This window comes from Loxodonta africana, chromosome 16 (assembly GCF_030014295.1).
Source record: "Loxodonta africana isolate mLoxAfr1 chromosome 16, mLoxAfr1.hap2, whole genome shotgun sequence".
Taxonomy (NCBI): Eukaryota; Metazoa; Chordata; class Mammalia; order Proboscidea; family Elephantidae; genus Loxodonta; species Loxodonta africana.
The window spans coordinates 40,474,303-40,495,818 of record NC_087357.1 but is presented as its reverse complement, the minus strand read 5'-3'; the positions used below and the strand labels follow the sequence as shown (position 1 = coordinate 40,495,818).

At 41.2% G+C, this 21,516-nt stretch overlaps 1 protein-coding gene across 1 annotated transcript in view; it reads left to right on the top strand.

Moving 5' to 3' along the window:
* PLCE1 (phospholipase C epsilon 1) overlaps positions 1-21,516 on the top strand; it is a 235,555-nt gene that overhangs the window by 203,266 nt on the left and 10,773 nt on the right. The window contains 3 exon segments of the mRNA XM_023546914.2: positions 1,158-1,419; positions 4,234-4,352; positions 8,344-8,472. Coding sequence (XP_023402682.2) covers positions 1,158-1,419; positions 4,234-4,352; positions 8,344-8,472 — 510 coding nt within the window.

Sequence of the window (21,516 nt, the reverse complement as noted above, 5' to 3'; positions counted from 1 at the left end):
ACAAGCTCTTAAACACTGCGCCACCAGGGACAGATTATTTCCCAATCCCTTCCCTCCATCTTGGCTGATAGAAAAAAAAAAAAAACCTACTGGGTGGATGATAGGAAAGAAAGGGAGGGAGAAGGTTACCTCTTCTCTCCATCTCAGATCCATCTTCCAAAGGAAGAATAATGAATAGGGAATAATGAGTGGCCCTATGCCCACAACACCCCAAACCCCTGGGATAACCCAATTTATAGTTTTTCCTGCCACTCGAAGTGCTGTTTCTCTTTACCTGCGACAGTCAGTCAGTAGTAGCTCCTTCTCAGTTTGACCACTTCAGCTAAAACTGAATGTAGTTTTTTCTGTTGACAAAATGTTATGAATTAATTTTTAGCAACATGCTTTATGAGTTACTCCAAAAGTATTCAAGAAAAAGATCTTGAAGTTATGAGATCTATTCCTGCAACATTTTGCATAGACTATTAGTAGCAAATTTGCAGTTGCGTTATATAAGGTCTTGTGCTTTTCTCTCACTATCTGTGAGAAACTTAATTTCATCTTACTTGCTTTTTTGTTTTGTTTAACATTTTGTTGCATTTTTGGTGAAAACACAGCAAAACACACTCCCATTGAATAATTTCTACACATAACGTTCAGTGACATTGGTTACATTCTTCACATTGTGTCAGCATTCTCATTATTTCCATTCTAGTTTTTCCGCTTCCATTAACTTAGTCTCATTGCCCCCCAACCCACCCCACCCCCAAGTTCTCATCTATGCTTTAGAGTAGTAACTGTTGTCCATTTGGCCTCATATAGATAATTTTTTAATACAGTGCAGTACTCAAGGGTACCATTCTTTACTTTTTGAGCTAACCTGCTATTTAGTTCAGAGGTGGCTTCAGGGCATAAATTGCTTGGTTTTTTAAAGATTTTTGAACATTGTGAACATTGAAAGGTTACAGTTAGGTGAATGCTCTTGACAAGAGGCTTTTCACATGATTACAGTTATGTGATTGCCTGATTACAATCACTTACATTTTTTTTTTTTTAATCAGCTTTATTAATCATTTACCTTGAACATTCCAGAGTGTCCGTTGTCTGTGTGGAGGGAAGGGGAGAAGTTGTCTTTTTTTTTTCGTCTTCAGTGACTTAGATCCTTTTTTCCTCCCTAGATTGTCTCTGGTCAAAATGTGTGCCCTAGCAACAGCACAGGAAGCCCATGTATTGAAGTTGACGTCCTGGGCATGCCCCTAGACAGCTGCCATTTCCGCACGAAGCCCATCCACCGAAACACTCTGAACCCCATGTGGAATGAGCAGTTTCTCTTCCGAGTTCACTTTGAAGATCTTGTATTTCTTCGTTTTGCAGTGGTGGAAAACAACAGCTCGGCAGTAACTGCTCAGAGAATCATTCCACTCAAGGCCTTAAAACGAGGTAGAATAATATTGTCAAAACGTTGACCATTGTTGTAATGGGGCAGTGGAAGTCCACAGTTCCTTATACTCGTCTCTCTACTTTTGTGTATGTTTGACATTTCCTGTATTAACAAGTTAAAAATAAGAGGCAGAAGGAAATGAATTTGAACACTTTTTGAGTGCCTCTCGAATGAAGTTTTTCCTTTACCTTTTTTTAAAATCTGAAGTATTAGCAAATTCTCTTATAAATTACAAAGGTGCCCTGGTGGTACAAAGGTGCCTCAGCTGCTAACTGAAAGGTCATGGTTCGAACCCACCAGCCGCTCCATGGGAGAAAACTGTGGCAGTCTGCTTCCATAAAGATTTACAGTCTTGAAAACCCTGTGGGGGAAGTTCTACTCTGTCCTATAGAGTCGCTGTGAGTTGGAACCAACTGTACGGAAAAAAAAAATGAAATCCGTTGCTATTGAGGCAGTTCCAACTCAACAACCCTATAGGACAGAGTAGATCTGCTCCCTAGGGTTTCTAAGGAGCACCTAGATGGATTCAAACTGCCGACCTTTTGGTTAGCAGCCAAACTCTTAACCACTATGCCACCAGGGTTTCCAACTTGACAGCAGCAGATTCTTATAAAGTGCAGCCTCCCCCACCCTTGCTGATGTTGGAAGTAGTAGTTGTTGTGTACGCATTTCCACACATCCCTTCCCAGCTTGCACCCATAGCATGCTGGCATTTCAGAAGCAGGGATTGAAGTAAGGAGGGAAAACCGAGAGGAAGGTGGGTTGGGGTGTGGTAGCGGTAGTAGTAAAATTTTACCTTCCATGTGGGAGACCCAGGGTTGATCCCAGCCAATGCACCTAATGTTGTCACCACCCATCTGTCAGTGGAGGCTTCCATGTTGCTCTGATGCTGAACAGGTTTTAGCATCATAGCATGAGGTCACCATGAATCTGAAGCTGAAACTCAAGGGCAGCTAACAACCACAACAGGGACATAAGTGAGCCAAGGTTGGAATCAAAGCTCAGTGTTGGAAGCCAGGGTGGTGGTAGGTGTGGAGCAGGGGAGGACAGAGAATCCTGAGCAAAGGACAGAGCTGTTGGCTTGGGCTCCACGCTTCCTAGCTCGGGGCTTGGATTGGCTTTGTGGCACTCTGGGGAATTTCAGCTTGTTGTGCCTGTCCAGAATGTCTGTGTGTTGCCTCTCCAACTTTGACAAGCCTATGAGTCCTCTGGGGCTCTTGGTAATAAAATGCAGATTTGGATTCAGTAAGTCTTGGGTGTGGTTTGATTCTACATTTCTGACAAGCTCTCAGGGGATGCTGACCCTACTGGTCTGTTTGGAGTACCAAGGTTCTAGCACATAACTCCTCTTACCACCACACTCAATCTGCCGCCCTCTGAACTTCACAAACACGTTAGTTTCCTATTTCTCCTTATTTCTGTTTTTCATTGTGCAAGTAGCCCATGCTCATGACTGAAATGTGAAAAAGTACAGAGAAGCAAAATTTTTTAAAATTTTAAAGTATCCATTTTCCCATTGTTCAGAAATCAGCACTCTGGTTGTGTATCTCTTGCTTTTTTTCTCCACCCAAGTATGTACACATGAACATACATGTTTTTAACAAATAGGCCATCTACTATTAGTGTTTTGCAACTTACTGGTTTTCACTTAGTAATATATAGAGTGAGCAACTTTCCATGTTAATAATGATACATCTACATTGCCACTTTTGTTTATTGTGCTTTAGGTGAAAGCTTACAGCTCAAGTTAATTTCTCATTCAAAAATGTATACACATATTGTTTTTTGACATTGGTTGCAATCTCCACAATGTGACAGCATACTCCTCCTTTTCACCCCAGGTTCCCTGTGTCCATTTGTCCAGTTTGTGTCCCTTCCTGCCTTTTTGTCCTGCTTTTGAACAGGAGCTGCCCATTTGGTCTTGTGTATTTGATTGAACTAAGAAGCACATTCCTCACATGTGTTATTTTTTGTTTTACAGGCCTATCTAATGTGGGCTTCAGGAATCGTTTCAGTTATGGGTTAGCAGGTTGTCCACTTTTAACCAGTGCTAGTACCAGTTGGATCGACTCTGACTCATGGTGGCCCTGTGTCAGAGTAGAGCTGTGATCCATAGCGTTTTCAGTGACTGATTTTTTCAGAAGTAGATCACCAGGCCTTTTTTCCACAGACCCTCTAGATGGACTCGAACCTCCAACAACATTTAGGTTAGCAGCCAAGCACATTAACTGTTTGCACCCTCAATTGTTAGACTATTTTATGACCACTGAAGCTGTTCTAAGGAGCTGTGGTGGTGTGGTAGTTAAGCACTCAGCTGCTAACCAAAAGGTCAGCTGTTTGAACCCCCCAGCCGCTCCCCAGGAGAAAGATGTGGCAGTCAGCTTCTGTAAAGATTTCAGCCTTGGAGGCCCTATGGGACAGTTCTACTGTGTCCTGTAGGGTTGCTATGAATTGGAATTGACTTGACAGCAATGGGTTTGGTTTTGGGTTTGGAAGCTGTTCTAAGGTGAATTAAGAAAGAATATTTGTAAAACAGGGATGACTGGAGATGCCTTGCTATAAAAAATGATCAGGTTTTCCTACTACTGTTTTCTGTTTTACTTGAAGTTAGAAACAGTACCTAGGTGCGTTAATTACCCCTGGGTGGCCCAAAACAGCCTGTAGGGAGCAGCACTCTCCCTTTGAAAAGGTGCTTGCTGGTGGCCTGCCATTTTATGGTCTTATTTCCACCTGTCATTTATGGCTCTCCCTGGGGCGTCCCTTTTGCAGAGCCCTGGGGTTAACAGTCTTCTCCCAATGCTGCATTATTCTAGGATATCGACACCTTCAGCTGCGAAACCTCCACAATGAAGTCTTGGAAATTTCCAGTTTATTCATAAACAGCAGAAGGATGGAAGAAAATTCCTCCAGCAGTACCATACCAGCCTCTTTGGTAATTAAGTTCTATTTCCAAAGCACCACTGGGGGGATTGCTACACTGGAGGTAGGCTTTCTTGTGATCCAGGAAAGCGGTCTATTAGAATCATTGATTAGGTAGTTGTAAAAATAATAATAATAATAATGGCTGACACCTGCTAAGTACTTTGCATGAATTAACTCACTCAGCCCTCTAAATAACTTCATGAGGCACGGCTTAGTATCATCGCCGTTGTACAGATGAGAAAAGTAAGAGCTAAGTACCTTGTTTGAGGTCACACAGCTAGCAAGCAGCAGACCAGGATTTAAGCCCGGGCTCATCTGGTGCCAAAGCCTGTGCTGTTCATGAGTGCATTACAGTGCCTGCCAGGGAAGCCAGCCAAAAATAGCAAAGTGAGGAAAGAAGCTGATTAAGCAAAGCCTAGTAGGAAGCATCTTGGTACTTCTAGAAACTATAGGCTAGACCAGGAAAATCCTTTGCTTCTTCCCAGTCGCTGGACGGATCTCACAGGCAGAACAGGGAGGTGTGGGCAGCTGGCGGTGTGTGACTTGCACCCTGGCTGGCACTTGAGATGCAGAATCTGGACCCTTGGGGGATGGGAGGAGGATACCATAAAAAGTGCCCCGGTTGCAGAATCTGCGTTTTAACAAGTTCCCCAAAGAAGGTAGTGTCCGTGGAAGTTCAAGAACCATTGTTGGAACAGTGCTCATCCCATTAATGCTGGTTGGTTGTTTAAACAAGAAACTGTTTCAGTTAATTGGTTAATTACATTATGCTTCCACTTTATTAAAATAAAAATAAATTTAAAAACCACCACTGTTCAGCTACCCTCTTTACATCTGTAATAATCTGGTTGCTTTTGTGTCAATCCTATACTGTAGCATAGTCCTAGCAACCTTTGAAACAGCACCTCATGTGCTCACAGTGGCCCTGACTTTGGCCACTGCTTTCCTTTCTAGCCTTCTCTTTCCCTCACCCATGTCAGTTTTTTCTCTTTGTCCCTGACTTTGTTTTCTTAGGTTTTCCTCCTTTTCCCTTCATCACTCCACAGTAACCTTGGCTGTATATTTGTATCACCTGGTGAGATATAAAACAATCCATGTACCCAGGCCACACCCCAGGTCAAAAACTGGAATCTCTGTGAGAAGGGCCCAGGCATCAGTATTTTCAGAGATTTCCATGTGATTCCACTGTGCAGCGAAGGTTGAGAACTGCACTTGGGCCAGGGTGGAAGTAGGTATTGCCTCCACCTTGTGCAGAGGATTGTCAAGCAGAGACAGGCTGCCTGTGCCAAAGAGCAAGAGTCAGGTGCTTTCAGAAAGGTGGGACCGGGCTTAGTGCCCAGTCCTGGGTCAGTTGCCCTCAATACCTATCAGCTGAAGATTCCACACACAGCATGCCATCCTTGGGGTTCCCAGGCAGCGGCATCTATGTTTGGTAACATGTGTTTTTTGACCCACGGAGGGTATCACCTTCCATTCCCCAAACCAGTATCTGGAGATCATTCTAGACTTCTCCTGCTCTCTCTCACTACCCCCAGAGCCAGTCATTTAAGGCCTTTCTCCTTACTATCCCTCAAATCCCTTCATCTCTATCCATCCCCATTGCCATATCCCTCATTAATTCTCACCTGGCTTGTGGCAGTGGGTTCCTAACTGGTCTGTCTTCCTCTGGGCTCCTCCCTCTTCTGTCTATCCTTCTGTGGGGCCCCCCAGACTATCTGTCTATAACCTAAATCTGATCATGTCACTGCTCTGTTTAAAACCCTTCATTGGTTCCCTGTTGCTTTTGGGGTAAAGTTTATAGCAGAGGTAACAGAGGCAAATGCCAGGAGGCAGCAAGGAAATCCTATAAATGTGCATAGTGGGCTGGGAGCTGGGCAGACACTCAGAGAAAGTAGCTTGTTCCTGGGTCACTTAAAGGAACTGCTGCTTCCCAGCTCTCAGCAATGTCGCCAGGTCTTCTGATTTTTGAAGAGAATCAGGAAATCTGTATTTTCATATAAAATCTTTTGTTTGTGAATGTTGGGAACTGTTTCATTTCTTAAAAAAAATATAGTGCAGGCTAAACCATACAATTTAAGGGTATTTTATTGTATGCAAATCATACCTCATTAAAATCAATTAAGTAAAAACACTCTGTCTCTCAGGTCACCATTCTGCCACTTCCAATCTAATTTTTTTAACCAGTGGGACAAAGCCCTGCATGGTCTTGCTTCTACTAGCATTTATATTCTTCTTCTTTTCTACACATCAATCACAGAACTCATTGAGGTTCACAGAGTGCCCTGCTCTAGGCCACCTCTAAGCTCTTGCCCACCCTTCCCCTGATAAGTTACATTGATCCTTCAGTATTTAGGTGATGCCGCTTCTAGGAAGCCTTCTCTCGTTTCCCCAAACCTGGGATAGGTGCCCTCCTCTGGGTTCCTAAGGAACTTACCATGTTTCTTACAATTGTCCACTTTCATTAGCTGTGTCATTCAACTGGAAGTCCTTGAGGGCAGGGATAATGTCCTATTTGTCCCTGAATCCTCAGGGTCAGACACAATCTGATTGACCGTAAAAAACAAACAAACAAACAAACCCATTGCTATCAAGATGATTCTGAGTCATAGTAAACCTGTAGGACAGAGTAGAATGCCCCATAGGGTTTCCAGGGAGCAGCTGGTGGATTTGAACTGCTGACCTTTTGTTTAGCAGCCAAGCTCTTAACCACTTTGCCACCAGGGCTCCTGATTCACTATAGGCCCTCCATAAATACTTTTGTATTTTGTTTTGTTTTTGACTTCAACAAACAAAATTTATTTTCTCACAGTCTAGGAGGCTAGAAGCTATTTTTGTGTTTTGAATGAATTAATATATCTTAATGTCCAAAATGCTCAAAGAACTGATTTACATACACATCTACACAGCTCTCCCTACCAGGCACGCTTTTTTTTTTTTTTTTTAATTGATACCTTATTTTCTTTTTGGTGAAAATACACACCACAAAACCTGTTCCCATTCAACAGTTTCTAGACTTAAGGGTCAGTGACATTGGTTACGTTATTTACATTGTGTCAGCATTTCCATTATTTCTGCTCTAGTTGTTTCACTCCTATTGATTTAAACGGTTCTAGTTGTTTTCACTCCCACTGACTGCCCCCAGAGGTATTTTCACAAGGTGCTCTGCTAATTTCTCTTTTTAAGGCAACATGTAAAAAAAAAATTGGCATAGCAGCCTTATGAAAATACTTCAAGAGGGAGGGTGCGATTGGCAAACAAATGTAGAAGGCACCCATTATTTGCATATAAATACGGTAGATAATTTTTTTTTAAAGAACACAGTATTCAAGAATGACAATCTTTACTTCTTGAGCTAGACTGTTGCTTAGTTTAAAGGTGACTTCAGGGAATAGTTCGGTTCAAAATTTGAAGAGTAACTCAGGTGACTAGTCTCGGGGTCTCCTGCAGTTTCAGTAAGTTCAGTAAGCCTGGATTCTTTAAAAATTTACAGATCTGTTCCACATTTTTCTCTCTTTCTATTAGGATTTATTGTGCTCTTGATCAGAATGTTCAGTAGTGGTAACTGGGTAACAGATGCACTTTTCATATTATAGTTCTTTGTGTGCCTCGAAGGTGAGCTCCCCAAGGGCAGGGCATTTTATTTGTTATCTTATCATCTAAAAATTCTAGCTCCGTGCCGGAAGAGAGCAGGAGCCCAATAGATATTGTTGAAAGTCAAATCGTAAGTAAAGACTAACATGCATTTCAGCTAGTATCAGTTCCCTACTTAGATAGAAGGAGGCACTTCAATTTAAAACAAATAATATTTTGGTGTGCTGCTAAATTTCCTCACTAGACAGTTCAGGAAAGATGTACCCCCAAAACATATGTCGGATTATAAAAGGATTCTCTCCTTTTGCATTTGCATGTCTCTGAACATACTTCTAAGTACACTTCTGTGTTGAATACAGCCTCAACATGTGATTTACAGTGAATGAGAAGTCATGTGATTTTCTTGACAGATGTTTAATACAGAAGAAAGAAAATGTTTGCAGACACACAGAGTCACAGTGCACGGGGTCCCAGGTCCAGAGCCCTTTACCGTTTTCACTATAAATGGAGGCACCAAGGCAAAGCAGCTTCTCCACCAAGTAAGTCTGCTGACCCCATGATTGGAAGAATCCAGTGTCTAATATGTATGGATGTCCCTGTGCATCTGTGTGTAGATGTGTGTACGTGCCTGTAAGTGTATACACATGCACACACATATCCACAAATGTCCATGTTGATGACCTGCCTTTTGGTTATTTATAAATATGGTATTCAACATTGAGTCCCACCCAAGAATGATCTTAGAGGATCAGATACAGATGGTACTATGGTACCTTAACTTGTAGAGAATGTTTGTTTGTTTTGGGAAACACTGGTATTTTATTGTTTTAATGAAAAGAACCAAACTAACCAGAGAATCAATCACAGATACAAGGAATTTTTGGAAGCAGCTTTCTGATTCCCAGAAATTGAATTCAGCTCCACTGGTCCTGATGTGGAGCCCTGGTGGTGCAGTGGTGAAAAGTTACAGCTGCTAGCCAAAAAGTTGGCAGTTCGAATTCACCGCCACTCCTTGAAAACTGCCAGGCATTTCTACTTTGTCCTGTAGGGTCACTATGAGTCAGAATTGACTCAGTCGCAGTGGGTTTCAGATTTGGTCCTGATGTGCTTAGCTTAAGAGAAAATTGCTTACTTAGTCCCAGAGGTCCTGTTCGTTTAGGATAATTAAAGAAAATAAACTTCTCTGGGGAAGCCAGCACAACCTGTACAAGGCAAGGTCATGGTAGCTCCACAGACACACTCAAACTCCCTGAGGGATGGAATTGCTGGGCTGAGGAGTGTGGGGACCATGACATTGGGGAATATCTATCTCAATTGGCATAACATAGTTTATAAAGAATATGTTCTACATTCTACTTTGGTGAGTAGCGTCTGGGATCTTAAAAGCCTGTGAGCGGCTGTCTAGGATACTCCACTGGTCTCACGCCTTCGGGAGCAAGGAATAATAAAGAAAACTAAAGATAGAAGGGAAAGATTAGTCCAAAGGACTAATGGATCACATCTACCACGGCCTCCACTAGACTGAGTCCAGAACAACGAGATTGTGCCTGGCTACCACTAGTGACTGCTCTGACAGGAATCACAATAGAGGGTCCCAGACAAAGCTGGAGAAAAATGTAGAAGAAAATTCTAACTGAAAAAGAAAGAACAGACTTGCTGACCTGACAGAGACTGGAGAAACCCTGAAAGTATGACCCCCAGCCACCCTTTGAGCTCAGTAATGAGGTCACTCCTTCAGCCAAAGATTGAACAGTCCCATGGAACAAAACAAGACTAAAGGGGTGCACCAGCCCTGAGGCAGGGATTGGAAGGCAGGAGGGAACAGGAAAACTGGTAACAGGGAACCCAGGGTTGAGAAGGGAGAATGTTGACATGTCGTGGGGTTGTTAACCAATGTCATAGAACAATGTGTGTACTAACTGTTCGATAAGAAACTAGTTTGTTCTGTAAACCTTCATCTAAAAAGTACAATTAAAAAAAAGAGGAGGCAGGGCCAAGATGGCTGACTAGGTAGAAGCTACCTCGGATCCCTCTTGCAACAAAGACTTGGAAAAACAAGTGAATCGATCACGTTCATGACAATCTACGAACCCTGACTATCAAACACAGATCTGAAGAGTTGACCTGAGTGACAGAGACTCAGCCAGCGCAAGCAGGCTGCACACTGATGCGGCTAACGAGAGCATGAGCAACCACGGGGAAGCAGCAACTGTTTTCGGAGCCTGGAGCCAGTGTCCCAGTCAGAAAACTTTGGCGCCGGGCTTTGGACTGGACGCAGGGGAGCTGAGCACGGCTTCCTGAGACGGCGTAAAAACGGAACGCAGCCCTAGCCCCAGAAGTGACCTCGGGGGAAGCCCAGCCAGTGCACGCTGGCTGACAGGAGGAGAAGTCACCGGGAGGCAGTGACTGGTTTTGGAGCCTGGAGTGCAACGTCCCAGCCGGGGAACCTTGGCGCTGGGCTTTGGACTGGGAGCAGAGGAAACTGACCACGGCTTCTGAGACAGCACAAGCACAGGACGTGGGCCTGACCCTCAGGGACAGTCTCGACCCAGCCAACACACACAGGCTACAGGCCTTTCGGGAATCTCAGATAAAACAGACATCACCAAGCAAGAGAAGTAACTTTGTCTATGTTCCTGGGTGCTACTCTCTCCTATCTATCTGATCCCTCCCCTCCCCTTCCCAGGAGGCTTCATTAACATTGGAATTTCCTGGGCCAGAGAGTGAAGTGCTCTGCAGTTTGTTAGTTTGTTTGTTTTTCTCTTTTCCTAATCCATTCTCCTGGCCTGACAGAAGCAGCTACAAAAAACCCAGGGACCAAAAATCCTCCCCTGACATCCCAAAATTGGACTGAAAATACAGAACCAGCTCCAGCCAAGCATATGAGATCTACGGTCTAGGGCTGTCATCCCTACAGGGAACAAGGTGGCTATTATAATGCAAAGGCAATTCTGATAGTGATCTGACTGTAATTGTTTAAGACAAGTTTCCCAGGTCTGATATCTCTACCTATTAAACAGGGCCCTCACTGACCCACAAAGGGGAACTGAGGGCTGAAGCTCCACCCAAACCACTAGCCTTTTGCCATAGGGGTCTGAGGATAGTGACACCTACCAATCTGTAGAGGTACATGCATTGGGTGCCTAAGGTACAGCTACAGAGCCCACACACCAAAGTGCTTTAGGAATAGAGACACACCTACCTCACTGGCACTTGGGGGAAGCCTGTCAGCATCCGGCCTCCCCAGGAGTGTGACCCCCTGCTGCTACTAGAATCTGGTACACACAACTATCACCACTACTCCTCTAAGTGAATAGGTGACAGTCTACACCACACACTTGGTAATCCAAAATCAGATTCTACTCAAGAATAGTGAATGGACTCTTAGGCTTATATATCTGGTAACAGCCCAAACCAGCTGGTATTAGGACATAACTAATTCAAAGGCTACAACAATCAAGACAGTGCAACCTAGTAGTCCATCTACGTATACTGAAAAAAAAACAAAACAAGATAAGACTTAGTGAACAAATATAAAATAAATCATTACAATATCTTATAGATGGCTCGGAGACAGCAGTCGATATCAAACCACATAAAGAAGCAGACCGTGATTGCTTCTACAACTCCCCAAATTAAAGAATCAAAATCTTTCCCAAACGAAGATACAATCCTGGAATTGCCAGGTGCAGAATATAAAAAACTAATTTCCAGAATGCTTCAAGACATCAGGGATGACCTCAAAAATGAAATAAGGCAATCTTATTTTATATACAGAAAAAGCTAAGGAACACACTGATAAAGCAGTTGAAGAAATCAAAAAGATTATTCAAGAACATAGTGGAAAAATTAATAAGCTGCAAGAATCTATAGGGAGACAGCATTCAGAAATCCAAAAGATTAACAGTAGAATTACAGAATTAGACAACTCAATAGGAAGTCAGAGGAGCAGAATCGAGCAATTGGAATGCAGAGTGGGGGAATTGGAGGATAAGGCAATTGACACGAATATAGTTGAAGAAAAATCAGATAAAAGAATTTAAAAAAATGAAGAAACCCTAAGAATCATTATGTGGGAGTCTATCAAGAAGAATAACTTGCGTGTGATTGGAGTTCCAGAACAGGGAGGGATAACAGAAAATACAGAGAGAATAGTTGAAGATCTGTTGGCAGAAAACTTCCCTGACATCGTGAAAGACGAAAGGATATCTATCCAAGATGCTCATCGAACCCCATATAAGATTGATCCAAAAAGAAAATCACGAAGACGTATTATCATCAAACTTGCCAAAACCAAAGATAAAGAGAAAATTTTAAAAGCAGCCAGGGATAAAAGAAAGGTCTCCTACAAAGGAGAATCAATAAGTTCAGACTACTCAGCAGAAACCATGCAGTCAAGAAAGCAATGGGATGACATATGTAGAGCACTGCAGGAGAAAAACTGCCAGACAAGGACCATATATCCAGCAAAACTCTCTCTCAAATATGAAGGTGAAATTAAAACATTTACAGATAAACACAAGCTTAGAGAGTTTGCAAACACCGAACCAAAGCTACAAGAAATACTAAAGGAAATTGTTTGGTCAGAAAATCGATAATATCAGATACCAACACAACACAAGGTCACAGAACAGAACATCCTGATATCAACTCAAATAGGCAAATCACAAAAGCAAATTAAGATTAATTTTAAAAAGAAAAAAATGCTCAAAACAGGGAATCATTGAAGTTGTTATGTAAAAGATCACAAGAATCAAGAAGAGGGACTGAATACAGGAGGCATACAACTGCCATATGGAGAGGAAAACAAGGCAATATAGGATGATACAAGTTAGGTTTTTACTTAGAAAAATAGGGGTAAATATTAAGGTAACCACAAAGAGGTCTAACAATTCCATAACTCAAAATAAAAACCAAGAAAAACATAACAACTCAGCAAACTTAAATTCAACTACTATGAAAATGAAGAGCACACAATTTACAAAGAAAAAGTCTCAGCACAAAAAAGTAAGTGGAAAAATGAAATTGTCAACAACACACACAAAAAGGCATCAAAATGACAGCACTAAACACATAAAACGCTGAACGTAAATGGACTAAATGCACCAATAAAGAGACAAAGAGTCTCAGACTGGATAAAGAAACACGATCCGTCTATATGCTTTCTACAAGAGACACACCTTAGACTTAGAGACACAAACAAACTAAAACTCAAAGGATGGAAAAAATATATCAAGCAAACAATAATCAAAAAAGAGCAGGAGTAGCAATATTAATTTCTGACAAAATAGACTTTAAATCCACCACAATGGATAAAGAAGGACACTACATAATGATTAAAGGGACAATTGACCAGGAAGATATAACCATATTAAATATTTATGCACCCAATGACAGGGCTGCAAGATACATAAAACAAACTTTAACAAAACTGAAAAGTGAGATAGACACCGCCACAATTATAGTAGGAGACTTCAACACACCACTTTCGGAGAAGGACAGGACTTCCAGTAAGAAGCTCAATAGAGACATGGAAGACCTAATTGCTACAGTCAATCAACTTTGACCTCATAGACTTATACAGAACACTCCACCCAACAGCTGCAAAGTATACTTTTTTTTCTAGTGCACACGGAACATTCTCTAGAATAGATCTCATATTAGGTCATAAAACAAACCTCTGCAGAATCCAAAACATCAAAATATTACAAAGCATCTTTTCAGACCACAAGGCCATAAATGTGGAAATCAATAACAGAAAAATCAGGGAAAAGAATTCAAATACTTGGAAACTGAACAATACCCTGCCCAAAAAACACTGGGTTATAGAAGACATTAAGGAGGGAATAAAGAAATTCATAGAATGCAATGAGAATGAAAACACTTCCTATCAAAACCTCTGGGACACAGCAAAAGCAGTGCTCAGAGGTCAATTTATATCAATAAATGCACACGTACAAAAAGAAGAAAGAGCCAAAATCAGAGAACTGTCCCTACAACTTGAATAAATAGAAAGCGAGCAACAAAAGAATCCATCAGGCACCAGAAGAAAACAAATAATAGAAATTAGAGCTGAACTAAATGAATTGGAGAACAGAAAAACAATTGAGTTAACAAAGCCAAAAGCTGCTTCTTTGAAAAAAATTAGCAAAATTGATAAACCATTGGCCAGACTAACTAAAGAAATATAGGAAAGGAAACAAATAACCCAAATAAGAAACGAGATGGGCCATATCGCAACAGACCCAACTGAAATTAAAAGAATCATATCAGATTATTACGAAAAATTGTACTCCAACAAATTTGCAAACCTAGAAGAAATGGATGAACTCCTAGAAAAACACCACCTACCTAAACTAACAAAATCAGAAGTGGAACAACTGAATAGACCCATAACAAAAAAAGAGATTGAAAAGGTAATCAAAAAACTCCCAACAAAAAAAGCCCTGGCCCGGACAGCTTCACTGCAGAGTTCTACCAAACTTTCAGAGAAGAGTTAACCCCACTACTACTAAAGGTATTTCAAAGCATAGAAAATGTTGGAATACTACCTAACTCATTCTATGAAGCCACCATATCCTTGATACCAAAACCAGGTAAAGACATCACAAAAAAAAATTACAGACCTATATCCCTCAAGAACATAGATGCAAAAATCCTCAACAAAATTTTAGCCAATAGAATACAACAACATATCAAAAAAATAATCCACCACGACCAAGTGGGATTTATACCAGGTACGCAAGGTTGGTTTAATATTAGAAAAACCATTAATGTAATCCATCATATAAATAAAACAAAAGGCAAAAACCACACGATCTTATCAATTGATTCAGAAAAGGCATTTTACAAAGTCCAACACCCATTCATGATAAAAACTCTCAGCAAAATAGGAATTGAAGGAAAATTCCTCAACATAATAAAGGGCATCTATACAAAGCCAACAGCCAACATAATTCTAAATGGAGAGAGCCTGAAAGCATTTCCCTTCAGAACGGGAACCAGACAAGGATGCCCTTTATCACCGCTCTTATTCAACATTGTGCTAGAGGTCCTAGCCAGAGCAATTAGGCTAGACAAAGAAATAAAGGGCATCTGGATTGGCAAAGAAGAAGTAAAATTATCTCTGTTTGCAGATGACATGACCTTATACACAGAAAACCCTAAGGAATCCTCCAGAAAACTACTGAAACTAATAGAAGAGTTTGGCAGAGTCTCAGGTTATAAGATAAACATACAAAAATCACTTGGATTCCTCTACATCAACAAAAAGAACATCGAAGAGGAAATAACCAAATCAATACCATTCACAGTAGCCCCCAAGAAGATAAAATAAAAAAAAAAAAATCTTACCAAAGATGTAAAAGACCTATACAAAGAAAACTACAAAGTACTAGTGCTAGAAACTAAAAGGGACCTACGTAAGTGGAAAAATATACCTTGCTGATGGATAGGAAGACTTAACATAGTAAAAATGTCTATTCTATCAAAAGCCATCTATACATACAAGGCACTTCCGATCCAAACTCCAATGACATTTTTTAATGTGATGGAGAAACAAATCACCAACTTCATATGGAAGGGAAAGAAGCCCCAGATAAGTAAAGCATTACTGAAAAAGAAGAAGAAAGTGGGAGGCCTCACTCTACCTGATTTTAGAACAGATCATACAGCCACAGTAGTCAAAACAGCCTGGTACTGGTACTGGTACTGGTACAACAACAGGCACATAGACCAATGGAACAGAATTGAGAATCCGGATATAAATCCATCCACATATGAGCAACTGATATTTGACAAAGGCCCAGTGTCAGTTAATTGGGGAAAAGATAGTCCCAGATAACTGGGAGCTCCTAAAAATCAAACACCTATGCTTATCTAAAGACTTCACCAAAAGAGTAAAAAGACCACCTACAGACTGGGAAAAAATTTTCAGCTATGACATCTCCGACCAGCGCCTGATCTCTAAAATCTATATGATTCTGTTAAAACTCAACTACAAAAAGACAAACAACCCAATCAAAAAGTGGGCAAAGGATATGAACATGCACTTCACTAAAGAAGATATTCAGGCAGCTAACAGACACATGAGAAAATGCTCTTGATCATTAGCCATTAAAAAAAAAAAAATTTTTTTTTGAGAAATGCAAATTAAAACTACGATGAGATTCCATCTCACTCCAACAAGGCTGGCATTAATCCAAAAAACACAAAATAATAAATGTTGGAGAGCCTGCGGAGAGATTGGAACTCTTATACACTGCTGGTGGGAATGTAAAATGGTACAGCCACTTTGGAAATCTATCTGGCGTTTTCTTAAAAAGTTAGAAATGGAACTACCATACAACCCAGAAATCCCACTCCTCGGAATATACCCTAGAGAAATAAGAGCCTTTACACGAACAGATATATGCACACCCATGTTTATTGCAGCACTGTTTACAATAGCAAAAAGCTGGAAGCAACCAAGGTGTCCATCAACGGATGAATGGGTAAATAAATTATGGTATATTCACACAATGGAATACTACGCATCCATAAAGAACAGTGACGAATCTGTGAAACATTTCATAACATGGAGGAACCTGGAAGGCATTATACTGAGTGAAATTAGTTAGATGCAAAAGGACAAATATTGTATAAGAACGCTATTATAAGATCTTGAGAAATAGTGTAAACTGAGAAGAACACATTCTTTTGTGGTTACGGGGGGGGAGGGAGGGAGGGTGGGAGAGGGTTATTTACGGATTAGTTAGTATATAAGAACTACTTTAGGTGAAGGGAAGGACAATACTCAATACATGGAAGGTCAGCTCAACTGGACTGGACTAAAAGCAAAGAAGTTTCCAGGATAAACTGAATGCTCCGAAGGTCAGCAGAGCAAAAGTGGGGGTTTGAGGACTATGGCTTAAGGGGACTTCTAAGTCAATTGGCAAAATAATTCTATTATGAAAACATTCTGCATCCCACTTTGAAATGTGGCGACTGGGGTCTTAAATGTTATCAAGCAGCCATCTAAGATGCATCAATTGGGGGTCTTAAATGTTATCAAGCGGCCATCTAAGATTCATCAATTGGTCTCAACCCACCTGGATCAAAGGAGAATGAAGAACACCAAGGTCACACGATAACTAAGAGCCCAAGAGACAGAAAGGGCCACATGAACCAGAGACTTACATCATCCTGAGACCAGAAGAACTAGATGGTGCCCGGCCACAACCGATGGCTGCCCTGACAGGGAGCACAACAGAGAATCCCTGAGGGAGCAGGAGAACAGTGGGATGCAGACCCCAAATTCTCATAAAAAGACCAGATTTAATGGTCTGACTGAGACTAGAAGAATCCCGGCGGTCATGGTCCCCAAACCTTCTGTTGGCCCAGGACAGGAACCATTCCCGAAGACAATTCATCAGATATGGAAAGGACTGGATAATGGGTTGGAGAGAGATGCTAATGAAGAGTGAGCTGCTTGTATCAGGTGGACACTTGAGACTGTGTTGGCATCTCCTGTCTGGAGGGGAGATGAGAGGGTAGAGAGGGTTAGAAACTGGCCAAACGGTCACAAAAGGAGAGACTGGAAGGAGGGAGCGGGCCGACTCATTAGGAGGAGAGTCAACGGGAGTATGTAGTAAGGTGCATATAAGCTTATATGTGACAGACTGACTTGATTTGTAAACTTTCACTTAAAGCACAATAAAAATTATTAAAAAAAAAAAAAAAGATAATAAACTTATCCATAACACAAGTTTTGTGGCCTTAACTCTTTTCGATTACTTCAATTCCCTAGGATAGTTCTCCTCTACCCTGACTGCCCTTTAGAACCATCCCACCCCAGACCAACTGAATCAGAGGCTCAGAACCTCTGGAGGTGGGGACCAGTCATACTGGGTTTTATTTCATTTGAACTCTCCCTGGATGATTTTAAAGTACAGCCTGGGTAAGAACCATTTTCACTGAACACTGTACTCTAAGTTCCAGAACAGCCTTCCTGGGGAATTGCTTGTCTTTAATTATCTAGGGGACACTTGATTCTGTTTCCTCTGGGCAAAGATATCCCTTTCTTTTTTCTTATTGTGCTTTAGGTGAAAGTTTATGTTGCAAATTCGTTTCTCTTTCAAAGATTTATACACAAATTGTTCTGTGAGATTGGTTGCAGTCCCTGTAGTGTGTCAGCACTCTCCCCCTCCCTTTACACCCTGGGTTCCCCATGTCCATTTGTGCAGTTTTCCTGTCCCTTTCTGCCTTCTCGTCTTTGCTTTTGGGCAGGTGTTCCCCATTTGGTCTCATGTATTTGATTGAACTAAGAAGCACGTTCCTCATGTGTGTTATTGTTTGTTTTATAGGCCTGTCTAATCTTTGACTGAAAGGTGGACTTCGGGGGTGGCTTCAGCTCTGGGTTAGCAGGGTATTGGGAGCTATAATCTCAGGGGTTGCTCCGGTCTTTGTCATAGACTAGTAAGTCTGGTCTTTTTTGTTAATTTAAATTTTGTTCTGCATTTTTCTCCCGCTCTTCCTGGGACCCTCTATTGTGATCCCTGCCAGTGCAGTCAGTGGTGGTAGCCAGGCACCATGTAGTTCTTTGGGGCTCAGGCTGGTGGAGGCTGTGGTTCATGTGGTCCATGATGCCTTTGGACTAATATTTCCCTTTTGTCTTTGGTATTCTTCATTCTCCTTTGCTCCGGACAGGATGGGACCAATAGATGTATTTTACATGGCTGCTCACAAGCTTTTAAGACCCCAGACACTACTCAGCAAAATAGGATGTAGAACATTTTCTTTATGAACTATGTTTTGCCAGATGACCTAGATATTTCCCAAGACCATAGTCCCTAGCCTTCAGACCCAGTAACTTGGTCCCTCAAGGTGTTAGGATATGTCTTGGAAGCTTCTATGACTTTGTCTTGGTCAAGTTGTGCTGACTTCCCCAATACTGTGTGTTGTCTTTCCCTTCACCAAAGTTAACACTTGTTCACTATCTAGTTAGTGATTTCCACTTCCCACTCCTTCCCTCCCTTGTAACCATCAAAGATTATTTTTTTCTGTGTGTAAACCTTCTTATAATAGTAGTCTCATATAATATTTGTCCTTCTGTGATTGACTTATTTCACTCAGCATAATGCCCTCCAGATTCATCCGTGTTATGTTTCAAAGATTCATCATTTTTCTTTATAGTTGCATAGTATTCCGTTGTGTGTATGTACCATAATTTGCTTATCCATTCATCTGTTGACGGGCACTTAGATTGTTTCCATCTTTTTGCTATTGTGAATGATGCTGCAGTGAACATGGGTGTGCATGTGTCTATTCATGTGATGGCTATTATTTCTCTAGGGTATGTTCCTAGGAGTGGGATTGCTAGATCGTATGGTATTTCTGTATCTGACTTTTTAATGAGGTGCCATATTGTTTTCCATAACAGTTGTACCCACAACCTCTCCAACATTCGTTATTTTCTGTTTTTTTAATTAGTACCAGTAATGGGTGACATGGTATCTCATTATACCTTTGATTTGCATTTCTGTAATGACTAATGATCAAAAGCATGTCTTTATGTATTCGTTAGCAGCCCGAATGGCTTCTTTGGTGAAGTGTCTGTTCATATCCTTTGCCCATTTTTACTTGGATTATTTGTCTTTTTGTTGTTGAGGTGTCAAAGTATTCCATAGATTTTAGATATGTCAGATAGGTCGTAGCCAAAAGTTTTTTCCCAATCTGTAGGTTCTCTTTTTATACTAAGGTGAAGTCTTTTGGTGAGCATAAGTGTTTAAGTTTTAGGAGCATCCAGTTATCTAGTTTATCTTCTGGTGTTTATACATCATTAGTTATCACTTTTATAATACTTAAGCCATGTTTTAGGGTCCCTAGTGCTGTCCTTATTTTTTCTTTTATGATCTTTATCATTTTAGGTTTTATATTTACATCTTTGATCTATTTTGAGTTAGTTTTTGTGTATGGTGTGAGGTATAGGTCCTGTTTCTTTTTTTTACAGATGGACATTCATTTTTGCCAGCACCATTTGTTAGAAAGACTATCTTTTCCCCATTTAATGGACTTTGGTCTTTTGTCAAACATCAGCTGATCATAGGTGGATGGATATAAGTCTGGGTTCTTGATTCTGTTCCATTGGTCTATGTTTCTGTCATTGTACCAGTACCAGGATGTTTTGACTACCATGGCTGTATTGGTCCTGAGATCAAGTAGTGTGGACCTCTTACTTTGTTCTTTTCCTCCAATATTTTTCTGCTTATCCGGGGCCTCTTTCCTTTCCATATAAAGTTGGTGATTAATTTTTTCATCTTGTTAAAGAATGCTGTTGGTATTTGAATTGGGATTGCATTATATCTGTAGATCACTTTGAGCAGAATTGGCATTTTCACAATGTTAAGTCTTCCAATCCATGAGCATGGTGTGTTTTTCTATTTATGTAGGTCTCTTTTCGTTTCCTGCAATAGTGTTTTGCAGGTTTCTTTGTATAGCTCTTTTATGTCCCTGGTTAGATTTATTCCTAAGGAGAATAATTTTTTTTTATTAACTTTTATTGAGGTTCAAGTGAACGTTTACAAATCAAGTCAGAGTGTCACATATAAGTTTATATACACCTTACTCTGTACTCCCACTTGTTCTCCCCCTAATGAGTCAGCCCTTCCAGTCTCTCTTTTCGTGACAATTTTGCCAGCTTCCAACTCTCTCTATCCTCCCATCCCCCCTCCAGACAGGAGATGCCAACACAGTCTCAAGTGTCCACCTGATATAAATAGCTCACTCTTCATCAGCATCTCTCTCCTACCCACTGTCCAGTCCCTTACATGTCCGATGAGTTGTCTTCGGGAATGGTTCCTGTCCTGGGCCAACAGAAGGTTTGGGGACCATGACCGCCGGGATTTCTCTAGTCTCAGTCAGACCATTAAGTATGGTCTTTTGTGAGAATTTGGGGTCTGCATCCCACTGATCTCCTGCTCCCTCAGGGGTTCTCTGTTGTGCTCCCTGTCAGGGTAGTCATCAGTTGTGGCCGGGCACCAACTAGTTCTTCTGGTCTCAGGATGATGTAGATCTCTGGTTCATGTGGCCGTTTCTGTCTCTTGGGCTCTTAGTTATCGTGTGACCTTGGTGTTCTTCATTCTCCTTTGATCCAGGTGGGTTGAGACCAATTGATGCATCTTAGATGGCCGCTTGTTAGCATTTAAGACCCCAGACGCCACATTTCACAGTGGGATGCAGAATGTTTTCCTAATAGAATTATTTTGCCAATTTACTTAGAAGTCCCCTTAAACCATGGTCCCCAAACCCCCGCCCTTGCTCTGCTGACCTTTGAAGCATTCATTTTATCCTGGAAACTTCTTTGCTTTTGGTCCAGTCCAGTTGAGCTGACCTTCCATGTATTGAGTATTGACCTTCCCTTCACCTAGAGCAGTTCTTATCTACTAATTAATCACTAAAAAACCCTCTCCCACCCTCCCTCCCTCCCTCCCCTCCTCGTAACCACAAAAGTATGTGTTCTTCTCAGTTTATACTATTTCTCAAGATTTTATAATAGTGGTCTTATACAATATTTGTCCTTTTGCCTCTGACTAATTTCGCTCAGC